The sequence below is a fragment of the Misgurnus anguillicaudatus genome, chromosome 6, assembly GCF_027580225.2.
Source record: "Misgurnus anguillicaudatus chromosome 6, ASM2758022v2, whole genome shotgun sequence".
NCBI classification, from domain to species: Eukaryota; Metazoa; Chordata; class Actinopteri; order Cypriniformes; family Cobitidae; genus Misgurnus; species Misgurnus anguillicaudatus.
In genome coordinates, this window is record NC_073342.2 from 19,778,026 (window position 1) to 19,805,318 (window position 27,293).

At 39.0% G+C, this 27,293-nt stretch overlaps 1 protein-coding gene across 2 annotated transcripts in view; it reads left to right on the forward strand.

The window, feature by feature from the left end:
* met (MET proto-oncogene, receptor tyrosine kinase) overlaps window positions 1–27,218 on the forward strand; it is a 64,672-nt gene extending 37,454 nt beyond the window's left edge. The window contains exons 8-21 of one of the 2 annotated variants that reach the window (XM_073868688.1): window positions 1,286–1,422; window positions 1,499–1,663; window positions 1,801–1,897; window positions 8,807–9,025; window positions 10,800–10,949; window positions 13,379–13,535; window positions 15,479–15,619; window positions 16,070–16,306; window positions 18,915–18,995; window positions 20,234–20,415; window positions 20,529–20,638; window positions 20,833–20,997; window positions 22,687–22,824; window positions 23,496–27,218. In XM_073868688.1, the coding sequence (XP_073724789.1) occupies window positions 1,286–1,422; window positions 1,499–1,663; window positions 1,801–1,897; window positions 8,807–9,025; window positions 10,800–10,949; window positions 13,379–13,535; window positions 15,479–15,619; window positions 16,070–16,306; window positions 18,915–18,995; window positions 20,234–20,415; window positions 20,529–20,638; window positions 20,833–20,997; window positions 22,687–22,824; window positions 23,496–23,706 (2,190 nt within the window). In that variant the 3' untranslated portion in view covers window positions 23,707–27,218. The remainder of the gene's footprint in view (window positions 1–1,285; window positions 1,423–1,498; window positions 1,664–1,800; window positions 1,898–8,806; window positions 9,026–10,799; window positions 10,950–13,378; window positions 13,536–15,478; window positions 15,620–16,069; window positions 16,307–18,914; window positions 18,996–20,233; window positions 20,416–20,528; window positions 20,639–20,832; window positions 20,998–22,686; window positions 22,825–23,495) is intronic. The other variant, XM_073868689.1, reaches the window with a different exon arrangement.
* Window positions 27,219–27,293: the final 75 nt, after the last annotated feature.

Sequence of the window (27,293 nt, forward strand, 5' to 3'; positions counted from 1 at the left end):
AAAGTACATATTGTAAGTGTAAATATTCATAAACTCAATATTTCTGAGGTGTTTTTCGTCCGCAAAAGGCACAGTTTCTCTGTTCGCTATTTTATTAGATGTAGCCTACGTCTTAATAATAACATAAAAATATCTGTTATGAGAAGAATTCCTCTTTCCATATGTAAAGCATTTTAGCGGAGTATAAATGTATCATATTGTTATTCTTAAAATATAAGAATACTACTATATTTTTTACAACGTTTTAAACTTTAAAACATGTCTTTTTTATACCACATTAATCTCTTTAAAATATTGATACTTTTTTGAAAAACTGACAATTATAAATATTATGAACAAACAATGAAACGGTGTCAAAATTCGACAACACAAATAATTAAGATATTCATTGTAAATAGCAACCCTATATCACGAGTCGCGTTTATTAGGCTCACACTAAATTATCTGTTGCACTTACTATAAATGCGCATTGCACGTACAGTCATCTTAATATTTGTATGCGCTGTTATGCTGGCAAGAAGGGGTTGACATATCACTTCAAAAACAGCAATTCAATGTAAAATATTCAGCAATGCCCTTATTAACTTCTGGAAACAACGGCAATGACAATGTTTTTATGCGCCACCTGGTGGATATTCTTTGAAGCGAAACACATTAAGGGAAAGGGAAAAGTAGCCCCCCCGAAAGCACTTGCAGAATGCTGCGGGACTCTGCGAGACGAATTGGCGAATGCCGCGGGAGAAAACGCGCGTTTTTAAAGGCCACATCTGTAATTCTGAATGCTTGAACATAAGATTCATAAGTATGCAGTGTCAGAGGTACCTCTTTGACGTTTGTACCAAAACAAACAGTTTGAAAATCGGTAGAAAATTGAGCAAGTTATGGTTATTTAAAAGTACATGCATCATTAAAACAATGCTACAAGTGAGCGAGCTAACTGAGACAAGATGGCCGCCAGGTGCAGAAGTCGACCTCCATTGGCCAGCACGCAGGCGAGACATCTTGACTTTATTATACATATCTATTTGCATTTTGCAATCTCACCCTAGATCACGCTAAAATCTACACACAGTACCTTTAACCACACTGGGACACATCGGAAAGAGAAATTTTCTTCCTGTTGTCGACATGCATTGAACTAGCGCACTTGCAATCATGTGATCTTTGACTAGTTGACACAGACCCGATGCATTTAGGGATGAACGTCAATGTGTGGTACAGCCATACTTCCCTCCCATAGTTATATGTGAAATGTAATCTCTCTTTTGTTTTATTGTTGATCCAGAACCCAGTTATAACAGAGATATTCCCAGAGTTTGGACCAAAGTCTGGTGGAACAATGCTTACTATTAGAGGTTCATTCCTTAGCAGTGGAAACATGCAACTGGTTACAATAGGAAATGCTTCTTGTGTGCTACAGAGGTGAGTGTTGACATCTCTTTACCTCTGTGTTGCGCAAAAATATCAACAGTATCTTAAAAACCTTTCTTTTCTGCAGCATATCAGCCACAATGTTGACATGTCGGACTCCACCTCAGCAATCGCCGTCCAAATTCAAGGTACAGCTGCACATTGACGGAGTGATCTGTGAATCTCCGGTCAGCTACAGTTACAACGAGGACCCTCACATCTCCAGCGTCCAGCCCAAGCATTCCTTCATCAGGTCAGCCCGTCTTCAACCAACACCTTTTTATACTACACACATTATGTCATAGCTATTCCAAAAAAAGATGGGTTAAACAGGAAACAGGTAAGAATCTACATTTGACAGCACGTTAAATTGTCTTTGTGTATCCACAGTGGAGGAAGCACAGTGACGGTGAATGGGATCCACCTTCACTCAGCCCTCCAGCCTCAGATGGTTCTCACCGCTGCCACAGAGGGCAAAGTTACTGTGGTGAGTTCGCACAGCCGACACATCAAATACCTCCCTACTATTTCACAGGCATGTTATTATCATTAACCCCTATTGAACTGAAAAGCAGACCTAGGAAATAAAGAAAGCAATGTTCCAGAACTGGAAATGGAAAACTCACTTGTGCTAAATGTGATTATCACCTAAGCAAACTGTTGAAATGTTCATTATAAAATAGATGGATCCCACCGGGTAGCTTCAGTGCATGAACTTTTTTTGACAGTTCTGTGATTGTTTTATTAAATGTTTTGTTTAGTATCCATCCTTTATCATCTCTTTGTAAACTTTCCCATCTCACGTCTTGAGTGCTGTGGGCGACCTGAACTACTTCCGTCTCAGTGGGACCAGACAAACACTCATTTACACACAGAGTCCCCTTATCTGATTTCTGTGGAGGTGGAGCGTGGTCCTGCAGTGGTACACGCAAACAAAGCTATCTAATCTTGAGCATACAAGTCCTGTCATAGCCGATGACAATGCTCAGCATACGTCTTCAGTTTTGATGGTATCTCCTTCCCATTCGTTCTCATCGTTTCTGCCCTCCACAGAACAGACTGAAACACTTAAATATTCAAGTCTCATCGAAGAACGTCGCTAAGCAGCAATGATGACATAATGTCGGATAATCCAAGGATTTGATGCTTCTGTAAAAGAGGAAGAGTATGAAACACAAGCTGTCCCTTTAGATGATTTTGCATGGCTCTGCAGCTGTTGGACTGTAAATTCTTCTCTGTAAGCAGTGAGCGTTGAGACTATTATTGTCGTAAATTGCAACACACATAAGCTTTATTGTTTCTCCACTTTTATTGGGGAGCTGCGTGGTAGGAAAACTTCCTGTCTTCCATCAGCTTTTGTGAATCACGCTGACTCTGGTTGTGTAACCCGATTCGAGCTGTCATCTACTACACTGAGGTTTGATCACCGATGGAGGAAACAGAAATGCGGTCAGTAGCTCAGGTTTCTCGTGGGCCGCAGTCACCGTCTAGCTGCTGACAGGCCTAAAATAAAAGAAAAGCGGACACTAGCTTTTATATTTCCTGTGATGGACGCTGCAGATTCTTGTTAGCCATTTGAAATCATGCAAATCTGTATGCAGAATTGAGCGTTGAGGACGAAAATTATTGTGCTCACGAAACAGGGAGGGAATCTTAAGAGCTTTTTTGAATATCTACTTCTGAGATCTTTGCTAAATCCAGGGATCAGTCAATCTCACCTTTCCCACTGACATGAAAAGCATTTTTAACAGGCCTTAGCTTGTCACTGTCCACAATCAGAAGTGAACCTAAAGAGTTTTCACTAGTTAAGGGGCATGGCATCTTCCAACCCAAGATTTGTAAAGTTTTCGGGCCCTATTTTAACGATCTAAGCGCATTGTCTAAAGCGCACGGCGCACTGTCTAAATAGGCATGTCCGATGCCACTTTTGCTAATTTAACGACGGGAAAAATGGTTTGTGTGCCGAGCGCACGGTCGAAAGGGTTGTACCTATTTTTGTAATGAATAATGGGTGTGTTTTGGGCGTAACGTGCAATAAACCAATGAGAGTCTCAGCTCTCATCCCCTTTAAAAGCCAGTTGCGCTGGCACAATGTTGAATCCCTATTTAGATGACGGACTTTGAAGATACGAAAGAAAACCCTAAGTTTAAGAGTAATGTTAAAAAAATTGTGTTGCTTTCATTTTTATTGAAATTTTAATTTTTTTGATTAAAACGTTTAAAAGCCGTTTTCTTTCAGTCATAGAAGTACAAATAGCAGGATTTTCATTGGTGTAAATGTATCCTACATAATCATTGTAATCTCATAAAATAATTTGCAAATATACAAGAAAAGGTTTGTACTCTAAAAATACAAACAAGAGATAAAGAATTTACAAACGCGTGGAGAACCGAAGCGTTTCAGCACTAGTACAGCGCCATGGGATTTTTACAAAGCATTACTTAAAAAAATGTCTCATCTCACCATATCCACAGGTACAGAGTCATCATATACAATAAATCCGTGAGGTAGCATTTAAATTTTTTTTTTTTTAAACAGATTATTTACTTACCAGGCTACAGGTAAAGCAGCTCTTTGCGCCTTCTAACGTCTCATAATTGGTCCTCATTTATGTCCAAGAGACTCAATAATAATCTTTTACATTTCAATCCTTTAATCTTTTTATATTTGAAAGTGTTTTTGTGCTGCTGAGCATTCATGTATGTGATAAGCAAACCCGCATTGTCGTCCCGTTTATAGGCGCATATTTCTAACGCGCTCTTTAAATAACAAAAAACATATTGCGTAGTCTATTTTAGTTGCCTCAAAATAGCAACGTGCCAACAATGCGCCTGAAAACACCTCGTTTTAGATCAAAATGCCCATGGGCGCAAATGCATTTGCTATTTAAACAACGTCGCACTAAACGTGAAAATGATAATTCCAAATTCCATTATCGGGTCCAAACTAGCAAAATACACTTGCGTTGCGCTTTGCGCTGCATTGCGCCGGGTGTATGATAGAGCCCTTCATGTTTTAATTTAAACCCAGGTACAAGAAGAGGCGATTACAGCACTCTGACATGTTTAGGGTTCCTAGCAAGAGGACCACCTGTTTTTGGGATTCAAAGAGAGTCGTTTCCACATCAGATCAATTTTAACCCAAACCAAACCTGGCTTTCTCATTTTCGTGCAGTCTGTGTTTTTTCTCACGCTGTGGTTTGGATACTGCTTCCCAACATGGGATGCTTGTGTGTAGGAGTCTATAATTCCTCATGATTGGGATCTTCACGCTTTTTATGTCCTAATTATCTTCAAAGGTTTTCAGTTATTACTGTAGAAAAGAGTGTAACTTTCATAGTGAGAGAAACCAACAAAGATGCTGACAAAAGTTACATGGAGCACCTTCAGGAATAGTTCCCATCAAAATGTAATAATACCTTATAATTCCCGCTGAGGATATCTACTCCCTAAACGCCAAATGAAATGTTTTTAGTGTCTCCCATCATCCTTTGCCTGCTTTCTTTAGCAGCTGTTATCCAACCCCCCCGAAAGCTCTTTGAGATACTCGATCCATTCTAAACAATTAAACGCTGTGTTTGTCAAGCTGCGCACCAAGCCGAAGTGCTTTACACGCATTTGACTAGTCTCAGTGGATGGCTCCTTGCTTCTCTAAATATGCAAACAGTTAGTTGTTCGCTATTCAAATACACAAGATCTGTGTTAATTTGCATGAATATTTGCATAGTTTAAGCTCTTCAATGACAGAGGTTAGGATGGGAGTCTGTGTGTTTTCGTGTGAATGAAAATGTTGAGCTTGGAGCTGCTCAACATATGTTGACAAGAAGTGGCCAGCAAAGTAAAAAAATTATAAAGTAAATAGCTGAGAAACACCAAAGTCTGCAAACCAGAAGTCAGAGATTTTAGTATAAAAATCACATTAAATCAAATTCCTTCAAATGATCTAATTATTAGAGATTTTGGACTATCGTCTCTAACAAAGTAACACACTCATGTCACGTTGCTGTGCGCGTGGTCACGAAAACGTAACATTTGTACACGGATTTAAGCACTACAGTTTTAAACAAGTGATTTTAAGCCATTGAAACACATACAACAGTTATGTATGCAGGCGCTGTTTTTGAGGAGTGCGCAAGTCGCGCATTAACTGCTCATTAAGCTTGTGAGCATTTTTGCTGCTTTATTTGCTTTAAATAGCCACGGGTCTGTTGAATGCTGTATTCTGATTGGTTGAGAAATGGTTATGCATTATTTTTCGATAACTGCACACCTAACTTTTCAAATCTCTTAAAAATAGGCACTAGAGCAATGTTTGTGGTAACTGTGGTATAAGCAGAATAATTGACTCCGGTCCTTTGAATTATTTTAAAATAATGCACACCCGCGGTGCATTACCACCTTGGGTGTGCATTATTTTCTTATAATTCAATGGCCCGTCCTTAATTATTCCTTACATATATAATATACAAAGGTGTACTTATTGAAAGGGTACCACCCCACTGACAGCTTTTGTACCTTTATTTCTGACAGCGTACTTAAAACAATGTTGTTTATTCCCACACTATAATTTGGTCTCCTGAGCTATAATCGAGCTATATCTGGTTTCTGGTTTCAACCTTAAGCCTGGAGTATAGTCTGTTTTTTACAGTTTTGCAAAGCATAGTTTATTTGACTCATACGTGTAAACCAGGGGTGCCCAAACTTTTTCCTACCAAGGTCCAAAAATCAAGCCTGACTGAGGGCCGTGGGCCGAAAGTAAATGTTGCTGTGTTGTATTAAAAGTAAAGTTGCCCTGATTTTCCTAATTTATAATTTTCTAAAAAAAAAAAAGAAAACATTTTGCCAATCATTTTTAAATGTTCTTTTGTCTGTGTGCCACTGCCTTGACCTCATCCATTATTAGCTTATAGTACCTGAGTTTGTTGAGTTTCGTGACGAATGCTATACACTTTCAAGTATGCATGTACATTAAAAAAAATTTATTCACTTTAATTCCTTGCATTTAATTTCAATTTACATGTTTGTAACATTTGTTACATTTTAGAAAATATTTAATTAGAAATATAAACATCTGCGTCAATGGCGTTTATCCTTTTCCCTTATCTCACATGGCATGACGGGCCAAATTAAAGGTCATTGTGGGCCAACTCTGGCATGCACATTGCGACAAAATGCAGTGCATCTCCTGGGTTACATACTACATTCTCTGGTTACAATAATGTGCGTTTATAGTGTGCATGTATTATTTTAATAACTAAATTTGCGCCATGCGCACTGTACTGTATGTGGACCCTTGCATATGCATAAAAATGGGACTATAATTCTTGCTTAAAGGTCATGGGTTTAACTGTTCAAACTGCCACATTAAAAAAAAAAATTGTCACCATTATGCAAAACAAAATATAAATGGTTCTTATGAAATGTAGTATTTACTGAGATGATCCATAGTGCACATTTCACTTTAAAATTATACTTAAGCTGTTCGTAGACTTTTACAGCATTGCAATTGCAGTGCAGGGAAACCCAGGTTTGCAAGATGGAAATCTAGGAGCAAAGTGGGCTAATATGTCGTATGTTTGCATATAACGTCAAACTAGTTTGATGGGTCTCACGTTGTGGGGTTATGCCTTCAACACACGTTAGAAAGTGCACCTGAGGACAGCATATTATACACGGTTGACAAGCAAATGACAGGTGTTCTGGAAAAACAGTTAATTATGCTCTTTTGGTGTTATAATGTTAAATGGAAATAGTGCGTGGATAGACCTTAGAGAGCTGCCAAGAGATGTAGTCACAGCTGGTACATAAAGCCCTTGAGTTATAACTCATGCATGATCACACCTTATGTCTCACAAAGAACCGTTGTCCACTGCTCTTAAATATATTGATGTGCGTACCTCCACAATGCTTTGGGTTTTACTTCTGGTTTAACGGGATCAATGCATGATTTTTTTTATGATATGATTTCCATTTAGGAGGCTTTGAGCATTTAAAAAAGATCTCATTTTCGTAATCCAACAATATTTTGAAATGTCAAATTATTTGACGCACTTTGGCATGGATCCATTCAGTATGTACTTTAACTGAACCATGCAATCTGCATCATGAAATGGCACGCAACATTGAAAGGTGGATTTTAGGGCAAATGTTTAAATATACTTGCATGCTAACCATTTAAATTTACCTGTTAATATGATCTGGAACATGCAGTACTGTGCAAAAGTCTTAGGCCACCACCACCAGCTTTGTTGTTTTAACAAAGTTTTATTGTCCATAAATATTTTATTTTTTACTCTTAACATTTAGAAATATTTTTAGGTTTAGGAGATTCCTGCAATTGTTTACCCTAAATATTTGACAGCTTATACTTTTATATTGTTTTTAATACTACATTCAAATTTTCTGTATTTTATGGTTGTATTCTGATAAAGAGAGACTAAAAAATAAATATATATGATCACTATACCATTGCATAACAACAAATCTAATGGTGGCATGGTGGCCTTACTGTGGGTTCACACCAAGACGCGTTTGAGGCGTCAAATTCGCGTCTACCGCGTGTAGTTGGACGCTTGAACATTTTGAGTGTAGTCGCTTCATTCGCACGTGAAATTCTAGTCATCGAGACATTCACGCAGAAATTTGCGTCATGGGAGGGGCTTCTGTGACTCCACTCGCTTCCTGTAATCACATCACTACTAGAGCACGCATCTGATTGGTTAACACATCATGTTTTTCCGCCAAAGTTCAGATTTTTCAACTCTTGCGTTTTCCCGCCACAACGCTTAATTCGCGCCATTCGCGCGGACGAGGCGAAAACGCGTCTAAGGCGCCAAATTTAATGCCACATTTGCGCTGCGAGACCTCCAGACGCACGTCAACACATCTTTACATTGACTTAACATTGAAATCCCTCGCACTTGATGCCTGTACCGCAAAACACGCAAATTTAATTTTTTTAACTTTGGTGGAAAAACACGCCGCGTTAACCAATCAGGAGCTTGCTCTAGTAGTGCCGTGCTTACAGACAGCGAGCGGAGTCGCAGAAGCCCCTCCCATGACGCGAATTTCCACGTGAATGTCTCAATGACTAGAATTTCACACGCAGCTTTCCCATGCGAATGAAGCGAGTAAAGTCAAAATGTTCAAGTGCAAACTATACGCAGTAGACACAAATTTCACACCTGAAACGCGGCTGGTGTGAACCCACAGTAAGACTTTTGCACATTAATAATATCACATTAATATGATATGTTATATTGTTATCCCCTTTATTAGCCAATAACATTTTATTTTATGAAAATTACCACATACAAAGTGTAACATGCCTAAGCATTGACTTGACACAGAGCTGTAAGGGAGAGATGGCTAATACGTGTGCATTTTTTGTGCCTAGACCTGCAGCCATGATGAGGACAAGCAAAATATCATGTGCATCACTCCCTCGCTGAAGGGCCTCAGCGTTCAACCTCCAGTTGCCACCAAAATCACCTTTGTGTTGGACGGTTTCTCTACCGAACAGTACGACCTGCTGTATGTGGAGGACCCCAAGTTTGAGCAGTTTCAGAAGCCCACCGTTACACCAAGAGGGAACAAGAGCATTCTGGAGATAAAGGTAAGATGGACCAGTGCTCTGCACCATTAAAATTGATTAGGACAAAAGTCTGTGATTTGCAAAATGAATAATTAACATTTTTTTCTGTAAATTTTATGTTTATCTGCTGTTGATGCAATTGTCAAGCGTACTGTACATTAGCATACCCAAAGAAGGTACAAAAGCTGTCATTGGGGCGGTACCCTTTCTAAAAGTTTACACTTGTATCTAAAGAGTGCATATTATTATTGTATCTAAAGAGTGCATATTAGTATCTCAAATGTGCATATTGGTACCTCAAAGATACATATATGTACCTATTTAAGGATAATAGACGACTAAAAGGCTCAAAACTTGACTTTATGAGTTGTTTAAACATGATCTCACGCTCTCCGTGCCTAACACTCCTTTTTGAGCTGGAAGGAAACAATACTGAAGCAAAACAGGAAGTGTAATTGGTTTCCCATTGAGGACCTCCTGCGTCCCCCATCTTTGACATTGTTCTCCGACCCTGAAGGTTACAGGCTCTGACACATTGATGGCAAGACCCTTTACATTTACCAGATGAAGCTGGTGAAAAACAGCATTTTAAACAATGAAATATAAGAGTACAGTTTTTTTCTTTTTATCCAAAACTGCCACTCAATAGTCAAGTGCAGCTGTTGTGAAGAGGAGGGGGTCGTGTGAGATTCTGCTTTTTCTTCCCATGCGAGACTTCAGCTTCAAATCCCTTCGTACCCCTAGGGACCCTGCCTGGACACACATACACACAGAGACACACGCTAGGCATTGTGTACTTGTCAGGCCCATTTAAAGGCACTAAAGGCACTGTATGTTCAATAATGGGCAGTAGTGGCCCAGTTTAGCTTAATTGTCATTAAACTACCCTATCACTCGCGTCATGCGCTTTCATTCCCATGCTGTTTGTTTGTTTAGGTTTTACCGCTTGATACTTAAGGACATCTTCAGGGAAATAAAAATGCAGTTGGCAGGAGTTACAAGTTACAAGTGCGTTTTGTAAAGGAAGGTTTGCATTTGGATTTTTGGCTCCGTTACACAAAGTTAGACATTGCAATTATTATTTGTGCATCTGTCTCAGAGATTTATATCTCTTAAAAAACGTATATTACTGTAGGGTAAATTCAAATAGATAAGGATGATCTTAATGTCATGCAGTTAAAGTGAATGATAAACAGTGGCTAAAAGTGTACGGATGGGCTGAATGATAACAGTTTGGGGTTAAACTATCGCTTTAATGTGTCCCCCCTACATTTTTTAAATCATAATACAATCCTCAAATGTCATTTAAATGCATCATTTACTAAAAACACATTGTAAAGGGTGCTTGTGTGTGTGTGTTGGTTTGCAGTATATCTCAGTCTGGCCTGTACCGTATAGTAACAGGTGCCGGAGTAGAGCGTGTCCAATCTGCAAAGCCCAGGCTGTCATGTGAGGAATGTGATCGCTCTCTTTATTGCCTTCTGCTCTGTACACCATAGCGGGCTGAGTTTAAAGATGCAATGTATACGCCTCATATACCTCCTTAAGTCACGGGGCAATTTACAGAAAGTCACAGACTGAACGGCATATTATGTTAATGAGCGTAAATGTTTATGTCTTGCGGTGTCTGCTTGCGTGAGAATAACACCGTGTCCTATCCAGGCATGACACAGCAACGTGAAGTTTCCAACGTTAACCAATTTGTCTGTCTACACTAAATGCACACCTTTTTTAATTTTCCTTGTGAAGTTTGATGGATTTGTCATATTTCTGTTTTTCTTCTTTCCCTCTGCAGGTTCCTCATGTAAATCAGGAGGCGGTAAAAAACGGCGAGGTGCTTCGAGTTTCAAACCGGACCTGCGAGAGCGTCACTCTGGTGGGCAACACGCTCGAATGCACCGTGCCCATGGAGCTTCAGACTGCCACTAAAGAGCTGGAGGTGGAGGTACAAGACCCTCTCTATAATCCACTTCAGAGCACTTGAAGCCAGACTGGCCTCAATAAGAGCCACTCATCAGCCAGCTCAACCAGTAGAGCACAACTGTTTATTTTTCCTAATCACTTTCCACAAAGAAAAAATATAAACATGTATAAGACATTGGGACTTTTAAATCCATATATTTGATATAATACAAAGGTACAAGACTGTGTACTTTGATGAGGGAATTAACTACAGTCAGTGCATTTTAAATGACCAAACTTATTAAATAATTTTTTTTTAAATACTTAAATATAAATGAATATAAAATTAGTTTTACAGTGTAAGGAGACTGTAGATGGGTCAGTGACAAAAACGGTTTGGTAAAATGATTTATTTTAACTTGTTTTAAAAGCATGCATCAGGTTTATTTCAATGCACAGTGTATTTATGTTAATTTTATGCAATAAAAAATTACATTTGCACCATATTTATGAAAAGTTAAGACTGAATGTACCTGAAAATGTCAGATGGTGTAACCGCCAATTGTGCCAAAGAATGAGAAATCTTAAATATTTTTTCCACCTTGATGGCATGTTAGTACCGAGCCCCTAAGGTGACATTGGAGTAAAAAAATCTAAAGTTTAGTTTTGCGTGCTCACGTGAAACTTTGGCGTGCGCACGTGGGTTCTGCCCATAAAAATTTCACATGCCCACGCGAAACTAAACACGATAGTTTCACGTGCACACGCAAAAGTTTCACGTCCGCACACAAAACTAAACGCGATAGTTTCACGTGCACACGCGAAAGTTTCACGTCCGCACACAAAACTAAACGCGATAGTTTCACGTGCACACGCGAAAGTTTCACGTCCGCACACAAAACTAAACGCGATAGTTTTTGCGTGCAAAACTAAATTTTATTTAATTTTTGCTCCATGTCCCCTTAGGGGCTCCATATGTAAGCGTAATCATCAAAAAAAAAATCATTTTAAAAAAGAATTTTAATACTTATTTAATATAATAATTTCTAAATGTAAATTTTAATGCATTTTTGTAATAATTGTCCTGACGTATGCTGAAAACAGCTGTGTTTTCTAAATAATCTTTGACAAATGATGTTAAAAAATCATATTACACTAAACTAGATGATTATATTTTATTCCACATTTTTTATGAATATATTTATATTTTAATTTAAAAAAATACTAGTTACACCAATTGACACAGACCAGTTACACCACTTTAACATTTTTGCAATTATCCCCCAAATATTCTTTCAAAATGAAATAAAACCAGAAATGTTATACTTGGTCCTCAAAAAAGAGAATGTATGCAAATAATCTACAAATTTAATTTGAAATTTTAACCCTTTTAAATTTAAATTATCCATACGGACACAAAATAACTAACGTCATAGATATGCAATCATTTAATGCAAATAGATGGGTCACTTGTAAACTCTTGGCATCCTGTTTCCATAGTAACAACCTATCTGATCTGATCCAAAGGGGTTATTATTTAGGTTTAGGGATTGTGTAGTTCCTCAGTACGAATTTGACTTTTGACTTTTAAACACATTTCTTTAAAAAATTCATTTGTTGATTTGTAACTTTGAGAGTCAAAATTTCTAATTATAAAAAAGGCCTCTACACACAGGGCAAACTGGGTTGCCAGATCATGATTATTTCCTTAATATACAGTCTTTCCACAAAGACCGTGGATATGAGAAACACTATCAATGATTCATTTCCTCAACGGTGTTCATATTGTAATTTTTATATACTTCACCCCAACCGAGCCTTCCTTACATTTCCTTTTTGCACACCATTAGATCATCAAGAACATAAAAAAAAAAAACGTTTTGGAGGCTCGGCACCAGCCCTCAGACAGTCTGATATGATTGGTATAAAGATCAAGGAAATGTTGGCCTCAGCATAAAGTGCTTATCTGTCAGCGAGAGACAGACAGCGTGCGTGTGACACGATGCTCTAATCTGACCCCATCACAATGCGGTGCGGCGAAGCTAATCTCAGCCCAAACTCAATAACGTTCGGCCACATAAGAGAAGCTCTATCGCTGATCCAATTTCCCCTCCTGCCTGCAGTGGATATGTGCGTTTCATTTCGCCGTGCTGCTTTATGACCAGTGAAGCACTTTTACCGAGCCCAAGCTCTCCCCGAGGGTGTTTTTAGATGGATTGTTGTGATGTTGAAGGTTCAAATGTAAACATTTTGCAGTATATGAAATATGAAGCAAATGTGCCACAGACGCGTTAGTATGGAAATCCTTGGTTGTTTGGTTGATGCTATCATTTTTTACACTTACTAAAGGTATTTTTTGTGCAATAATATCTGGTTTCAATATGAAAAACCTAAACTGGTCAATTTTGATATGGTTGCTGATATATTGTGCATCCCTAATAAATCGTTAAAAATTTGTGTTGTGTATTTCAGTGGAAGCAGGCCACATCTTCTGTGATCCTGGGTCGAGTTGTTTTGGCTCAAGAACAGGACTACAGGGTACTGATCACAGGTGGCATCTGCGTGTCCATAGTTCTTCTTCTCTTGATTGCAGTATTCGCATGGATCAAGAGGAAAAAGCATATTGATGGTATGTAGTCTGCATGTATGTGTCTGTACTGATGTTGTTGCTGTACTAAATGAGTCACTTTCTTGTTTAAATGTTGAAGATCATTTGTATAGGCATTTACCAGTTAAATCTATCAAATTATGCAAATATCGCCTCATGTGCATTCAGACTGGTTCACTTCAAAACAACTTCAGATAAGTATAACGTCAAACCCTGTGAGCTATAACAGTAAATTAGGGCTGCATTACGATTAATCGTGAGTAATCGTTTGCAGAATAAAAGTTTGTGTTTACATTTTATATGTGTGTATAATAATTATGTATATATAAATTCAATTGCATATATATAATGTGTATATTAAATGTATTATTGCTATGCACAGTACACACACATATAATGTAAACAAAAAACTTTTATTCTGCAAACGATTAGTCACCAGTGATGGGAGTTACAAAGTAACGCGTTACTGTAATTCCACTACTTTTAGCGGAAACGAGCATGTAACGAAGTATTTTTTTAATCAAGTAACGCAGGTACAATAACTGAAATTTAAATGAGTTCGTTACTTGCGTTACTCTATTTTGTAAAAAATTAACACTTGCAGACAAGACATTACTGATCTAATGTCGCAGGACCGTGGCGGGTGACGCAATGAATCATAAAACTTCATCATGGACGACAGTGCGTAAAATAGAATAAACATAAAAAATCAAAAAGGGACAACATACCTTTGTTTAAAAATTGTGTTTGAGTCATAAGTCCATCCGATCTCATGTTTGTAAATTATCTTTCCCAGGCGTTCCCAGTATGACATCAACTTGCATTTGTAGTCCACAAAAGTAATAAATTTGATGTTTATATATTATCCGATGTTTACATCGGTCTTCATGGAAGATAACGATCCGCGATTGTTGTTTCCAGTAAAATATACACTCTGCGCTGTACAACCGTGTTAAAACTCCATAGTATGTGTGAGTGGGCATTTAGTTTCAGTTTTTGTTTCACTCACTCCGTGTCCGATAAAACAATCCACTCACTCTGTGTCCGTCCGACAAAACAATCATACTCCGTTTTCTGATTAAATATCTTCCTTTAATCTTGTTTATCATTTATATCAAACATAAAAAATATACAAACAATATATGATCTTAAATATCACGTATGCGGTAAAGAAAACTGTGTGACTCCACTGTATTCCAAAGAGCGCACTACCCGCAAGCTTCACAGTCCCCAAATTTTTAAAGAGACAGTACACAATTTTAACGCATTATATATTTTCATTGTAAACATACAGAATATTTGTCTAAATGATATACATAAATAAAGTAAGCTTAAAAATATTCAAAGGCAAAATAGGCTCCTACAATATGTGATATATTAGAGTCTTACGTGTAAAATAGCCCATCCATATAAGAAACTTTACTAAAATAATGCAGTACATAACCAAACTATGCCCACTGTGGCCCACAGCCAATCATTTTATCATTTGACTGTTCAGTACTGTTCATATTTACATATAAAAAGCAAATTAACTTAAAAGTTACTTTCCCTAGTAACTAATTACTTTTGAAATATAGTAACGGGTAGAGTAATTCAATTTCTTTTAAAAGAAGTAACTGTAACTAATTACTAATTTTCAGTAACTTACCCAACACTGTTAGTCACGATTATGCAGCCCTGCAGTAGATAAAGCATAGTTTACTTGTTATTTAGGAGGTAAGTTAAAAGTCTAAAAAGCAGCCACCTTTCATTCCAGCTGCTGTACTCGCTTGATCTATCTGTTGGTTATTGAAACTGCATAAGTTTGGAAATATAGCGGTAGATAGTGAGATATGGGTTTCTGGGTTATTTATGGGAGTTGATACTGCAGAAGTCCACGGTGGAGCGATCTGTCCCTTTGTTTCTCACCTCTTCTTTGGTCTCTCTCTCCCTCTCTCTCTCTCTCACCCTGTCTCTGGTTGTAGATTTAGCTAAAACTATGGTTTGGTATGACGGCCGGGCTCACATTCCACACTTGGACATGTTGGCAAACGCGAGGAGTGTCAGTCCGACTAATGAAATGGTCTCTCACGAGTCCGTGGACTATAGAACTACTTTGCTTGAGGGTACGTTCTCACGCTTCGCTGCCTCTCGCTCAAAACACGCCACTGGTGGGGGTTCACCATCTCTGCTGATCTCAAATCAGCTTTGCTTTTATCTCTTCACGGCTTGGGGTACATCACGATAGGGAGGGCTGGCCCTAGACCAGCAGTGAAAGACGACTTTATCCAGTTCTCCAAACACAGACCTTCTGACCTTACCCTCTGCTCTATTCTCATTTTTGCAGAAGAGATCGCATGCCTGCTTTTGCCTTCTTCTTTCTTTAAAAAGATGACTGAAAAAACTCTGCTTTCTCTCTCTCTCTCTCTCATCTGTATAACCCGGTTTAGAATTTCCTACGCCCTTTGTAGTTGGTGTAATAACTCTCCCTCAGACTTTCACCGCTTTGTTCAGGTGACCCCAGGCCTCGGCGAACAAGTCATTGACTTTTAACCTTTGACCTTTTCGCCTCGCAGACCAGAGCTTGCCTCTGTCACAGACGGAGTCCTGTCGGCCTCATTTGTACGCCCATGCTCACGTGGACCTGTCCCCTATGCTCGGGGCAATGGAAGGGGACTTGGCCTCACCGCTGTTGCCTTCTAATGCACCCATAGATCTGGGCAGCCTCCATCCCGAGCTGCTGAAGGAGGTTCAGCACGTGGTCATTGCTCGAGAGGATCTGCTCTTACATGTGAATGAGATCATCGGAAGAGGTGAGGGAACACATAAAAATGTTTTGCAAATCTGATATTCAAAACTGAAGTATTAAACATATGCTTGTAAATCATGTGACTCAGTCTGGGAAAACTGTGATTGTTTTTTACATAAATTCATCCAACATAATATAAAGACGTTCTGTGAAAATATAACCTTGATATCTTTACTATTGACTGGGTCGAAGATCGAAATCAATGAGAAATTTTCTTGAGAAAATCTGATTTGTATTTTAATCTTCCTTGTAACTAACTTTCAACTTTCAAGAGGTGCATTACAAGAAATCCAATAGCTCAAATTAGTGATTTAGGAGGAGGAATCAATTTCAGACGTGGTTGAACACAGAAAAGCTAAAAGGTTAAATGGTCACAATCAGCCCGGCAGGTTGGACATTTGAACATTAAATTGCCTGTCGTCTCATTGTTCTGCAGACGTGTGGGTGTGAACGCATGTATCGTATTTACTTTGGGGATCAGATGTAAACCACTCTCCTGTATACCCCCGTGCAAAACCCACCATCCCTGTGGGAAAGCCGAGCTTAACGTGTGTGTGTGTTTACGCATGTGACACGAAGCGATTTATAGAGACCGTGCGTATGTGTGTGTTTGCGTGCGAGTATGTTGGGGTGGTCGGGGTGGCATGTGTGATGATTTGTTCTCGTGTTAAATTCCAGGCTCATTGTTGGGCCGTCTCAGTGCTCCGCACCGGTAATCTGACTCGACACCCATCTGGGAAGACGTGATAGCAGTGCTGGAGAGAGATTACAGCGCTCCACGCTCCATTATTTCAACACCCTAACTCTCACTATCCTCTATTCTCTGTGCCCTAATTAGAGAGAACACTCGGCCCAGATACTTGTAATCGGTTAATCTTTCAGCGATAGACCACGCTAAACTCCAAATCCTCTTGTTAGAGTTTCATGCAAATATTTTTGCAATATAATCCCAGAACACCCTAGCAACACCTTAGCAACCACGTAGAAACTGCCTTGCAGCCAGCTATAATCTGGGCGGGTCTTGCATTGTGTGTTTCCAGTCCCTCTCTGATGTCTAACGTTGCAAAATTGTTAACATTTGACAATGCATGCGCAGTAGTGAATGGTAACAAAGTAAATGGAAATTAACTGTATTCATGGTTAAAAAACTAACTTTTTTATATAGTCTATCAAAAACTTTTATTTTATTTAACTTTTTGATATGTTTTATCATTGTTTTAAATGTTAACATATATATAAAAGAAGCAGAGCTAATATAAAAAATACGTAATAATAAATAAATATTACAATTTAGGCTATTAATAGAATGTGCTTTGGTGGGCAACCGCGGGCACCATGTTAAAAATCACTGCACTAGTACAAAAAAGTGCATAAGGAGTTAATATTAGTGCCAAAAAGTCTATATTAGTACATCAAAGGTGCATATTGGTACCAAATGTATACATATCTGTAGCTAAATGGTACATATTGCAACCTTTTTAAAGCCAATAGGTAAATATTTTTGAAATTTTTTCCTGACAATGTTGGAAGTGACAGATTTCATACGCACTGGATAGTTTCAGCCCCCCCATGCTTGGGAAAAATATGGACAGAGACAAATTTTTGGTTTAAATTAACCCATGTTGGGTTGTTTTAACCCCAAATGCTTGGTTGTTTACTCACGTTTGACTCAACCCAACATTTCCTGGATTGATTTAACCAACAGTTCATATTTTATCCAACCATACATTTTTTTACATATCTTGTAATTTAAAGTGCCAATCCACTTTTTTTGAAAATATGCTTATTTTGCAGTTCCCCTAGAGTTAAACATTTGATTTTTACCATTCTGGAATCCATTCAGCCGATCTCCAGGTCCGGCGGTACCACTTTAAGCATACTTTGCATAATCCATTGAATCTGATTAGACCGTTAGCATCACGCTAAAGAATAACCAAAGAGTTTCGATATTTTTCCTATTTAAAACTTGACTCTTCTGTAGTTACATGTACTAAGACCGATGGAAAATTAAAAGTTGCCATTTTCTAGGCCGATATGGCTAGGAATCATACTCTCATTCCGACGCAATAACCAAGGACTTTGCTGCCGTACCATGGCTGCAGGAGGCGCAACGATACCACGCAGCGCACGAAAATAGTCCCCTACTATTGGAAGATACTAAGAGAACTATTTTTAGGCGCTGCATAATTTCATTGCGCGATGCTAACGGTCTAATCAGATTCAATGGATTATGCTAAGCTATGCTAAAAGTGCTACTGCCAGACCTGGAGATCAGCTGATGGATACCAAAACGGTTAAAATTTAACGTTTAACTCTGAGGGAGCTGGAAAATGAGCCTATTTTCAAAAAAGTGCAGTGTCCCACATTCACATATATATATATATGACTGTGCATGATAAAGTAAGACAGACTCAAACGTTTAAGAGCAAGAGATCACTCGTCCTCCCAACACAAATCTTTATTCACACTCCATTGATTCACAGCATTCATTGTTCTTGGTTTTAAATGCCGACTGTATGTAATACGCACCTGCGATGCTTAGACTCAAAAAAGGCTCTGATAGATTCATGTGTTAATAATCTCTGCATCCTTTTCTGTCTTTGTGTGTCCAGGCCACTTTGGCTGCGTGTTTCACGGGACCCTACTCGAACCAGATGGCCAGAAGCAGCACTGCGCTATCAAGTCTTTAAACCGTGAGTTTGACATTATTGACGTTGTGTTAAAGTGATGAATTGGTTTTCAGTGTTGGAGGCTAAAAGCACCGTATCATTGTTTGGGATGTGCCACACAAATTATATACTCTTTAAAACAGCTTAAGAGTATGAAGCTTAATGTACTAGATATAAAAATCGTGCTGTCAAAATATAACTTTTATTTTTACTTTTGGCTCCTGCTATACATTATTCGACTTCCTGTTGGTTTTCTACTATTTAGTTTCTGGTTTGAACCCAATCTGACAAGCACAACATCTCTATACTGAGACATGACGTATTACACACGGGGCTGTTTTAATATGACACCGTGATGAAGATGATGATGATGAATGCACAGCAGAACAGCCATATCACATTAGAGACGCCCCTAATCACGTCACTGAGAGCTTCAGATTTATGACCCGAGCTCTGCTTTTCTTGCTCATGTTTGCTCTCAAGACGAAGGCTTGTTTCAACAGGAAACCTTGCTTAACCCTAAACGTCTGAAGTGCTCCACGTTGTCGGATTAAATATTTTTAAAAGCTTCATTACATATTTGTGCAGGAATCACAACATGTACATCATGAATAAATTATATAAAGAATCGATCAAGTAAATACTTGGAGCTGTTCCCAGATCAGACTTGGTCTTTTGAGGATACTGACAGAGGCCCGTATCGTCGGTGTGCTAGTGCAAGATGTTACATCATTTCGAGATCAATCATCTGTAAACACAACACGTATACACAGGCCTTTTCTTTTTGTTTTGTGTTACCCGTAAGCCTCTCTTTTTTCCTAGTGAAAGGTTAAACATCTGTTTAATCTCCTTGAAATGTGAAAGCACCTCCAACAGGATTAAATGGAGGTACCAGTAGAGATCGAGGTACTGTAGTAACGCCATGGTCATGACACCAAGGATTAAGTATTTGCTCTCACTCCTTCCAGGGTGAAATATCAGACATTGTGTGATAAAACACTTGATAGTGTTGGGGATAATTTATTCGTCGTGGTGAAATGGTTCACAGACAACTTGGCAGGTTTATTGCCAACCTAGAAAACGTATAGCAGGATAGATTTTAAATGTTGGGTCAACCGTGTAAATCTAGACTGGGGGTAGCAGAACTGATGGAGATGTGGGTTGGTGCCAAAGAGGTCGACCTTTGAACTGCTGAAATTTTGTGCGTTATCAATAACATGGCTGACATTTACACTAGTAAATCTCAATATGCTTATTTGCAGGAATCACAGATATTGAGGAAGTATCTCAGTTTCTGAAGGAGGGCATCATCATGAAAGATTTCAGTCATCCGAATGTGCTCTCGCTGTTGGGAATCTGCCTGCCCAGTGAGGGGTCACCTCTGGTCGTGTTGCCATACATGAAACACGGGGACCTGCGCAACTTCATCAGAGACGAGACTCATGTATGTGATGCACACACATACGTTTATCAAATAATGTGAATTCAAGGTTATAGTTATAACATAGTCTGTTGTTATGAATATCTTTATCTTTTAATATTTTCGTTCCCACGCAGAACCCCACGGTCAAAGACCTGATGGGTTTCGGGCTGCAGGTGGCTAAAGGAATGGAGTATCTCGCAAGCAAGAAGTTTGTACACAGAGACCTCGCGGCCCGAAACTGCATGTGAGTCTATCAACAATTCTGGTGTTTCTCATTTTGTGCCAAGTTATATAACTGTGTGTGGGTGTGTGTGTGTGTGTGTGTGTGTGTGTGTGTCTGTGTGTGTGTGTGCGTGTGCGCGTGTGTGTGTGTGTGTGTGTGTGTGTGTGTGTGTGTGTGTGTGTGTACCCCGGTAACGCTTGTAATGTCCTTCACAGGCTAGATGAGAGCTATACGGTAAAAGTGGCCGATTTTGGCTTGGCCAGGGATGTGTATGATAAAGAATACTACAGTGTGCACAACAAGCATGGAGTCAAGCTACCCGTCAAATGGATGGCATTGGAAAGCTTGCAGACACACAAGTTCACCACCAAATCTGATGTGTGGGTACTTTACAATTAAATCTTTTCTTTTTTTTTTCAAAAAAAAATTTATTCAGTTTAAACCTTACAATAATCACATGGTTCAGGATTAATTTTCTAATATGCACAAAAAAGGAGAGAAAAAATATTAATAATAATATATATATATTATATATAACACCCCTCCCCAACAATTACATCTTTTTAACTTTAATAAAAATCATTTAAACATATTTTAAATTTATTGATGATATTTGTGAGCTGTTATGAGTAAAAGCAAGTGTTAAGTGTTAAGGGGAAAAGAATGACTTATTATGAAAAGTTTTTTTTAGGAATGAACTGCTGAGGCACGTCCTAAACCTTTTCGTAACCTAAGTGTAAAAATAGAGGAAGATAATTGGTGTAATAGGAATGTTATACTAACCCCTAATCCAATAGAGAGCTTAACCTTTAACATTGCCACTAAACATAACTCTAACATCTGATTGGCTCTCAGGACAGATGTGGTTCTTATGGGCTTTTAGAAGAACAATCTTTTGATCATTTTTCCTCATGCAATGGTTCTCAAACTTTTTGGCATACATCACCTTGCAACCCCTAACAAAGATAATTCATGACATTAAACAATCTCAACCTTAGAATTTAAAGAATTTAAACTTTTTTTTGAAAATATGCTCACTTTCCAGCTCCCCTAGAGTTAAACATTTGATTCTTACCTTTTTGGAATCCATTCAGTCGATCTCCGAGTCTAGCGCTATCACTTTTGGCATGGCTTAGCACAATCCATTGGGTCTGATTGGACCATTGGCATCGCATTAAAAAATAACCAGAGAGTTTGGTTCCTAACCATATTTGCCTAAAAAAATCGCAACTTTTAATTTTCTGTCTGTCTTAGTACACTATGTAACTACAGAAGAGTCAAGTTTCAAATAGGAAAAATTAAAACTCTTTGGTCATTTTTGGTCAGATTCAATGGATTATGCTAAGCTATGCTAAAAGTGGTAGCGCCAGACCCGGAGATCAGCTGAATGGATTCCAAAATGGTAAAAATCAAATGTTTAACTCTAGGGGAGCTGGAAAATGGGTATATTTTCAAAAAAGTGGAGTGTCCCTTTAAAGGGTGCTAATATGTACCATTAAGGTACAAAAATTTATACATTTGTACTCTTTAGTTGTATCTGTTAAAAGGGTACCAACCTAGTGACAGTTTTTGTATCAGTTTTGGAAAGCTCATGTGTGCCAGCAGTGACCTCATTTTGTTTTAAACACAACAAAACTGTTTAGTTTCAATCAGTTCCAATAATAGTAAAGGCAATATTTGAACAAGTACTGTTGCCTTTGAATCACTGTTTGACTGAATATGTTGCAGTTCATTAACTTATATTTTACTTCATTGATTCATGCATGTGCACACAAGTCAGGCTCAAGGTGTACCATGACTCACGTCCTGTTGTCCAAGCTGCCTACCTTCAAATAAAACTGCACGTCTGCATTTTCTGCAGAATTTTTTCCCCAAACATTTCTGATTCAACTCTTCCCTTAAATGGATTTATGGGTTTAGCATTCCCTCTGTTTGGCACACCGTATTCACTTTGTATCAGCTTCCAACAATTGATGACACGTTGGAGTCAGCCAGAGTTCACACAAATGTCAGTTGTTTTGATAGGTGCTTTGCTCATAACCCATTGTTTTCTATTTCATCCTCCTGCAGTGGTCGTTCGGGGTGTTGCTTTGGGAACTCATGACCCGCGGCGCACCGCCGTACTCCGACGTGAACTCCTTCGACATCACCATCTTCCTCCTTCAGGGCCGAAGACTGCTACAGCCCGAGTTTTGCCCGGACGCCCTGTAAGCACACATACACTCACGCATACACGCTTACGTCCTTCATTATGACCAACATACAACACTCAAAGGGGGGTGATGGGCATCAGGGCGCACAACAGAGGCTCATTGTTAACCGCCCGCAGATTCAATCAAGCGGTCACAGTTTATCAGAACTCTCGGCCAACTCAGCCGTGCATGACTACCCAAGATCGACACACATTGACTCCCCACCCTGCCTGTATGATTTGAGTCAACCTTCAAACATTCTTCACACACTACTGGCAGTGCGACTTTGAATAAAGATATGTGGGTCATCACTTTCTGCCCTCATGGACTGCACAGCTAGCTATCAGTCTCTCGGGTTTTAGGGCCTCGGCAGGAAAGTAGTTCTGAAATGTGAGGTTTTCAACATAGGTGATAAATTTCAATGCACCAGTGTCTTGCACTGCCAAAGCAAACAGTTGGTGTGAATGGAATCTGCGAAAGGTAGGGCCAGCAAGTATCAGCATAGCTATTGCTCATAGTACTTAAGAAGTGGAAGGGAGTTTTACATTTTGGATTTGGCAAATGCTTTTATCCAAAGTCATTTATCATGGGGATCGAACCCATATCCTTTTTTAGAGCAACATAACATTTTGATCAATTGTGAGTTCTCATACAATCTGATCTCTCTCTCTCTATTTCCATCTCAGATACAATGTGATGATCGAGTGCTGGCACCCCAAACCCGAGCGGCGCCCCACCTTCTCAGAGCTGGTGTCCCGCATCGCTGCCATCTTCTCCAGCTTCAGCGGAGAGCACTACATCCTCCTCAACACCACCTACGTCAACATCGACAAGATGACACCATACCCCTCTCTCATCTCTTCTCAGAGCAACCTCGACCGTGACTGCTTCACCTGACAGAGATGGCCAGACGGAGGGAGGGATGAAGAGATTGACATGATCAAAAACATGAAAAGCCAAAGCTCTTATTTGCTACAAAAAACACTGGATTGCCGGTCGGCTTTCAACATTAATAAAGGAGGATAAGAAACAGTGAAGACTTTAAAGGCACACACACTCCCTTGATCACTGTAAATAGTTTGTGATGATGAGCCATGACCTGTGGAGTTGAGGCTCTCCGCTCAGGCATGAGATGGGCACACTCCCCTGAGACAGTGAACCTGAAGCGAGTTGGATTGCGAGCCATGATGTTTCAAAGGTGGCGTGTTTGGGTGTCAACCCGTTAATGTCTCATCTGTTCGTTCGCATCGAGACGCCTTTCGCAATCTGTGCCCGTCTGAATCGTACTGGCAGGCGCTTTTCTTCCAGTTCCAATCAGATGGTTTATAAAACTCTTTAGTGACATTGTGTTCTCTGGGGTATCTGAGCATATGTCTACCATTTTGTTTTCTGTGAAAAATGTTATATAACATTGTGCATGCCTTCATATTATGAACTGAACGCGGCATAATGAAGTTCTCTTCAGAACACTGGACAAGTAACGTGAGCTTTAAATTTCCACTTGTTCTTTAGATTCAGACACCGATGTCTTTATAAATCATCCGTTTCTATTTTCCTATTTGATTCACGTTTGGAAAACCTTTAAAATGCTGTGATGCTTCTGACCTGGTCATTTTATTCTTTACAACAAGATTTCTGCAGTTTAGTAGTTGTTTTATATTTGTATCTGTTTATAAAGCATTTTACTTAGGCCTCATGGTGCACCTGTTTCACATTATCAGCACTGTATGGAGTTAAAGTCAACATGAATGGTATTTGTAACCCTTTTTGTGTCAGTAATGTAACAATAGGATATTTATTAGGGATGCACGATAATCAGTAATGGCGTATAAAAGCATTTGAATAGCTCAGATGCAGACCAATGCATCTGACATGTTTTCTTGTAAATTAGCATTTTTTTATCAGACTCTTAAAGGTCACGTTCTTTCTGTGTTTTTGAAGCTTTGATTGTGTTTACAGTGTGTTCATGTTTCACGTGTAAAAAATGCGGTATTTTTCACACAATTTACTGTTTTCACTGTCCTCAAAACCGGCTGATGTCTTCCTTGTTCTATGAAGTCCCTCCTTCAGAAATACATATTGAGTTCTGATTGTGTAGTTTGTTTAGTGTGTTGTGATTCGATAGCAGCTTAGCTTGCCGTTACCTTAGCTGACGACTGACGTATTCCTGTGGGCAGAGTTTAGTCAAAAAACTGTAGAGGGCTGTAGTCCAAACAGGCCGTTCGCTTTAGGCTTAGAAAGGGGAATTCTGTTAAAGAAGATATATCGCCTGGCAGTGAACTTTGAGCTTTATCATTTTACAGGTATTATTTATGCTATTATAAGGGTTAAAAAAATACGATCAGAAAGAACGTGACATTTAATATTTCTGAATAGCCTAATGCTGCGTTCACACCAGCCGCGGTAGAGGCGTCAAGCGCGAGTGATTTCAATGTTAAGTCAATGTAAAGACACGTTAACTCACGCTTGGAGGTCTCGCAGCACGAATAAGGCGTTTAGCGCGGCAGACGTGATTTGCGTCTAGTTCACGCAAATGCTCGAATTGAGCCTTGCCCCTGGAAACGCGTGAGTTGAAAAATCTGAACTTTGGTGGAAAAACGTGTCGCGATAATCAGGAGCTTGCTCTAGTAGTGACGTGATTACAGGAAGCGAACGGAATCGCAGAAGCCCCTCCCATGACGCGAATTTCCACGTGAATGTCTCAATGACTAGAATTTCACGTGCGGCTTTCACGCACGAATGAAGCAAGTACACTCAAAATGTTCAAGCGTCCAACTACGCACAGTAGATGCGAATTTGACGCCTCAAACGCGTCTGATGTGAACCCACAGTAATGCTACGTACACACCAAATGCGGGGCATTGCGTTACTTACACTAGATTACTCGCAGGATTTAACTTCGTGTCATGCAAATTTTTCACTCGAGTTGAATATTTTCAACTTGGGCGAAGACGCGTTTGAGGCGAATAGCACATGTTTCGCGGCAAACGCACCGCCCATATCGCGTTTTTCGCATCGACCCACGCGAGGACGCGTTGAATTGCGTCTTTGCATTGACTTTGTATGTAATCTACTCGTGCAAGTCATTGAACTCGCATCTGGTGTGAACCCACAGTAAGGCCAGGATTAAGCAGGTTTGAAGCGAAATTATTTGATAAACGTATAATACGTTTAAAGATACAGTTAATATCATCACGAAGGTGGCGCTTAGTGGCTTTTGCATCAGAGCCCCTCAATTTTTTCCACTGTTGGACATCAGCAGATTTTCTGAAAACAGTCAATGATCAGGTCAGATAATACGTTTATTTATCAATTTTAAAATCTCTGATTCACCACTGAAATGAGCACAAATGGACAGCCGTAGGCTTTTGCCGATTATGTAATTGTTTCACCCGTAATTGTAATCCCAATTAATTATTTTGATTAATTGTGCAGCCCTAATCTCTACTATCTGTTGAGGAATAAATGAATAAGAGGCGGGACTTGATTTTGTCCATCAGTAAATGTTTGGATTGTTTAAAGTGGGAGTTACTTACCAGAAAGGGGCCACAATGTGTCTGGAGGGGAGGGGATGAAAATAAGAGCTTGGTGTTATCAGCCTAAAAGCAATGATTTTAGAGGCAGACCAATATATTACATTTTTATAAGAACGTAATACATTTACTTCCATTTAGAGAGCATACATTGTTCCCTCATGCACAATAGAAGCAAATTGTGTATAAAAGTACACAGGAGAGACAACAAGGGTGCATGTGGTTTGAACATTGAGAGGTTAAAGTGTGAACTGTACGTTTTTATTAATCATTGTATATTGGAGGGGGTTGTAGACAATATTGATTTCATGTTGACTTTAAACTGAACTAAGAGTACTCTTATTTGGCATTCAAAGCATTATCAAATATGGCGAAATTGTAACAAACAAATGCAAGATGGATGGCTGGTGTGTAGAATGGTGTGAATATTTCCATGCAGGCCTTTACAGTGCATTGCTATGTAGTGAAGCTGACAATGAATGTTTCCATAATGAACTACTGGTTGGTGTAAATAATTCGTTTTTTTTTCTACCCTTCTTGTCTGACGTGCTGTGTGATACATGTATATATAGCCTTTGAACACAGTATACAATAGAGTTTGGTATATCCATCAAATAATTAATATAGGTCAGCTGTTTTCATTTTATCCCAATGCGAGTTAAAATTCTGGTGTGTTTATGATAAACAGGTTGAATCCTGAATCATTTAATATGAAGTTTTGCCTTTTTTCAATTTTTAATACCCATCTTTTTTTAGTTGAGGCTGTCACACTGTCTCCTTATGAGCTATGTGGGGATGGAAATGATTCAATTATGGTACATATTACAATATTTCTGTTGTTCCAGTAAGAATAATAAAGTTTTATTATGTGTGTAAGTGTTTTTGTGTCTTAAATGTAACAATGTGTCCCTTTGTGTTCCCTCGGTTGTATTAAATTCATTCTTCTCTATG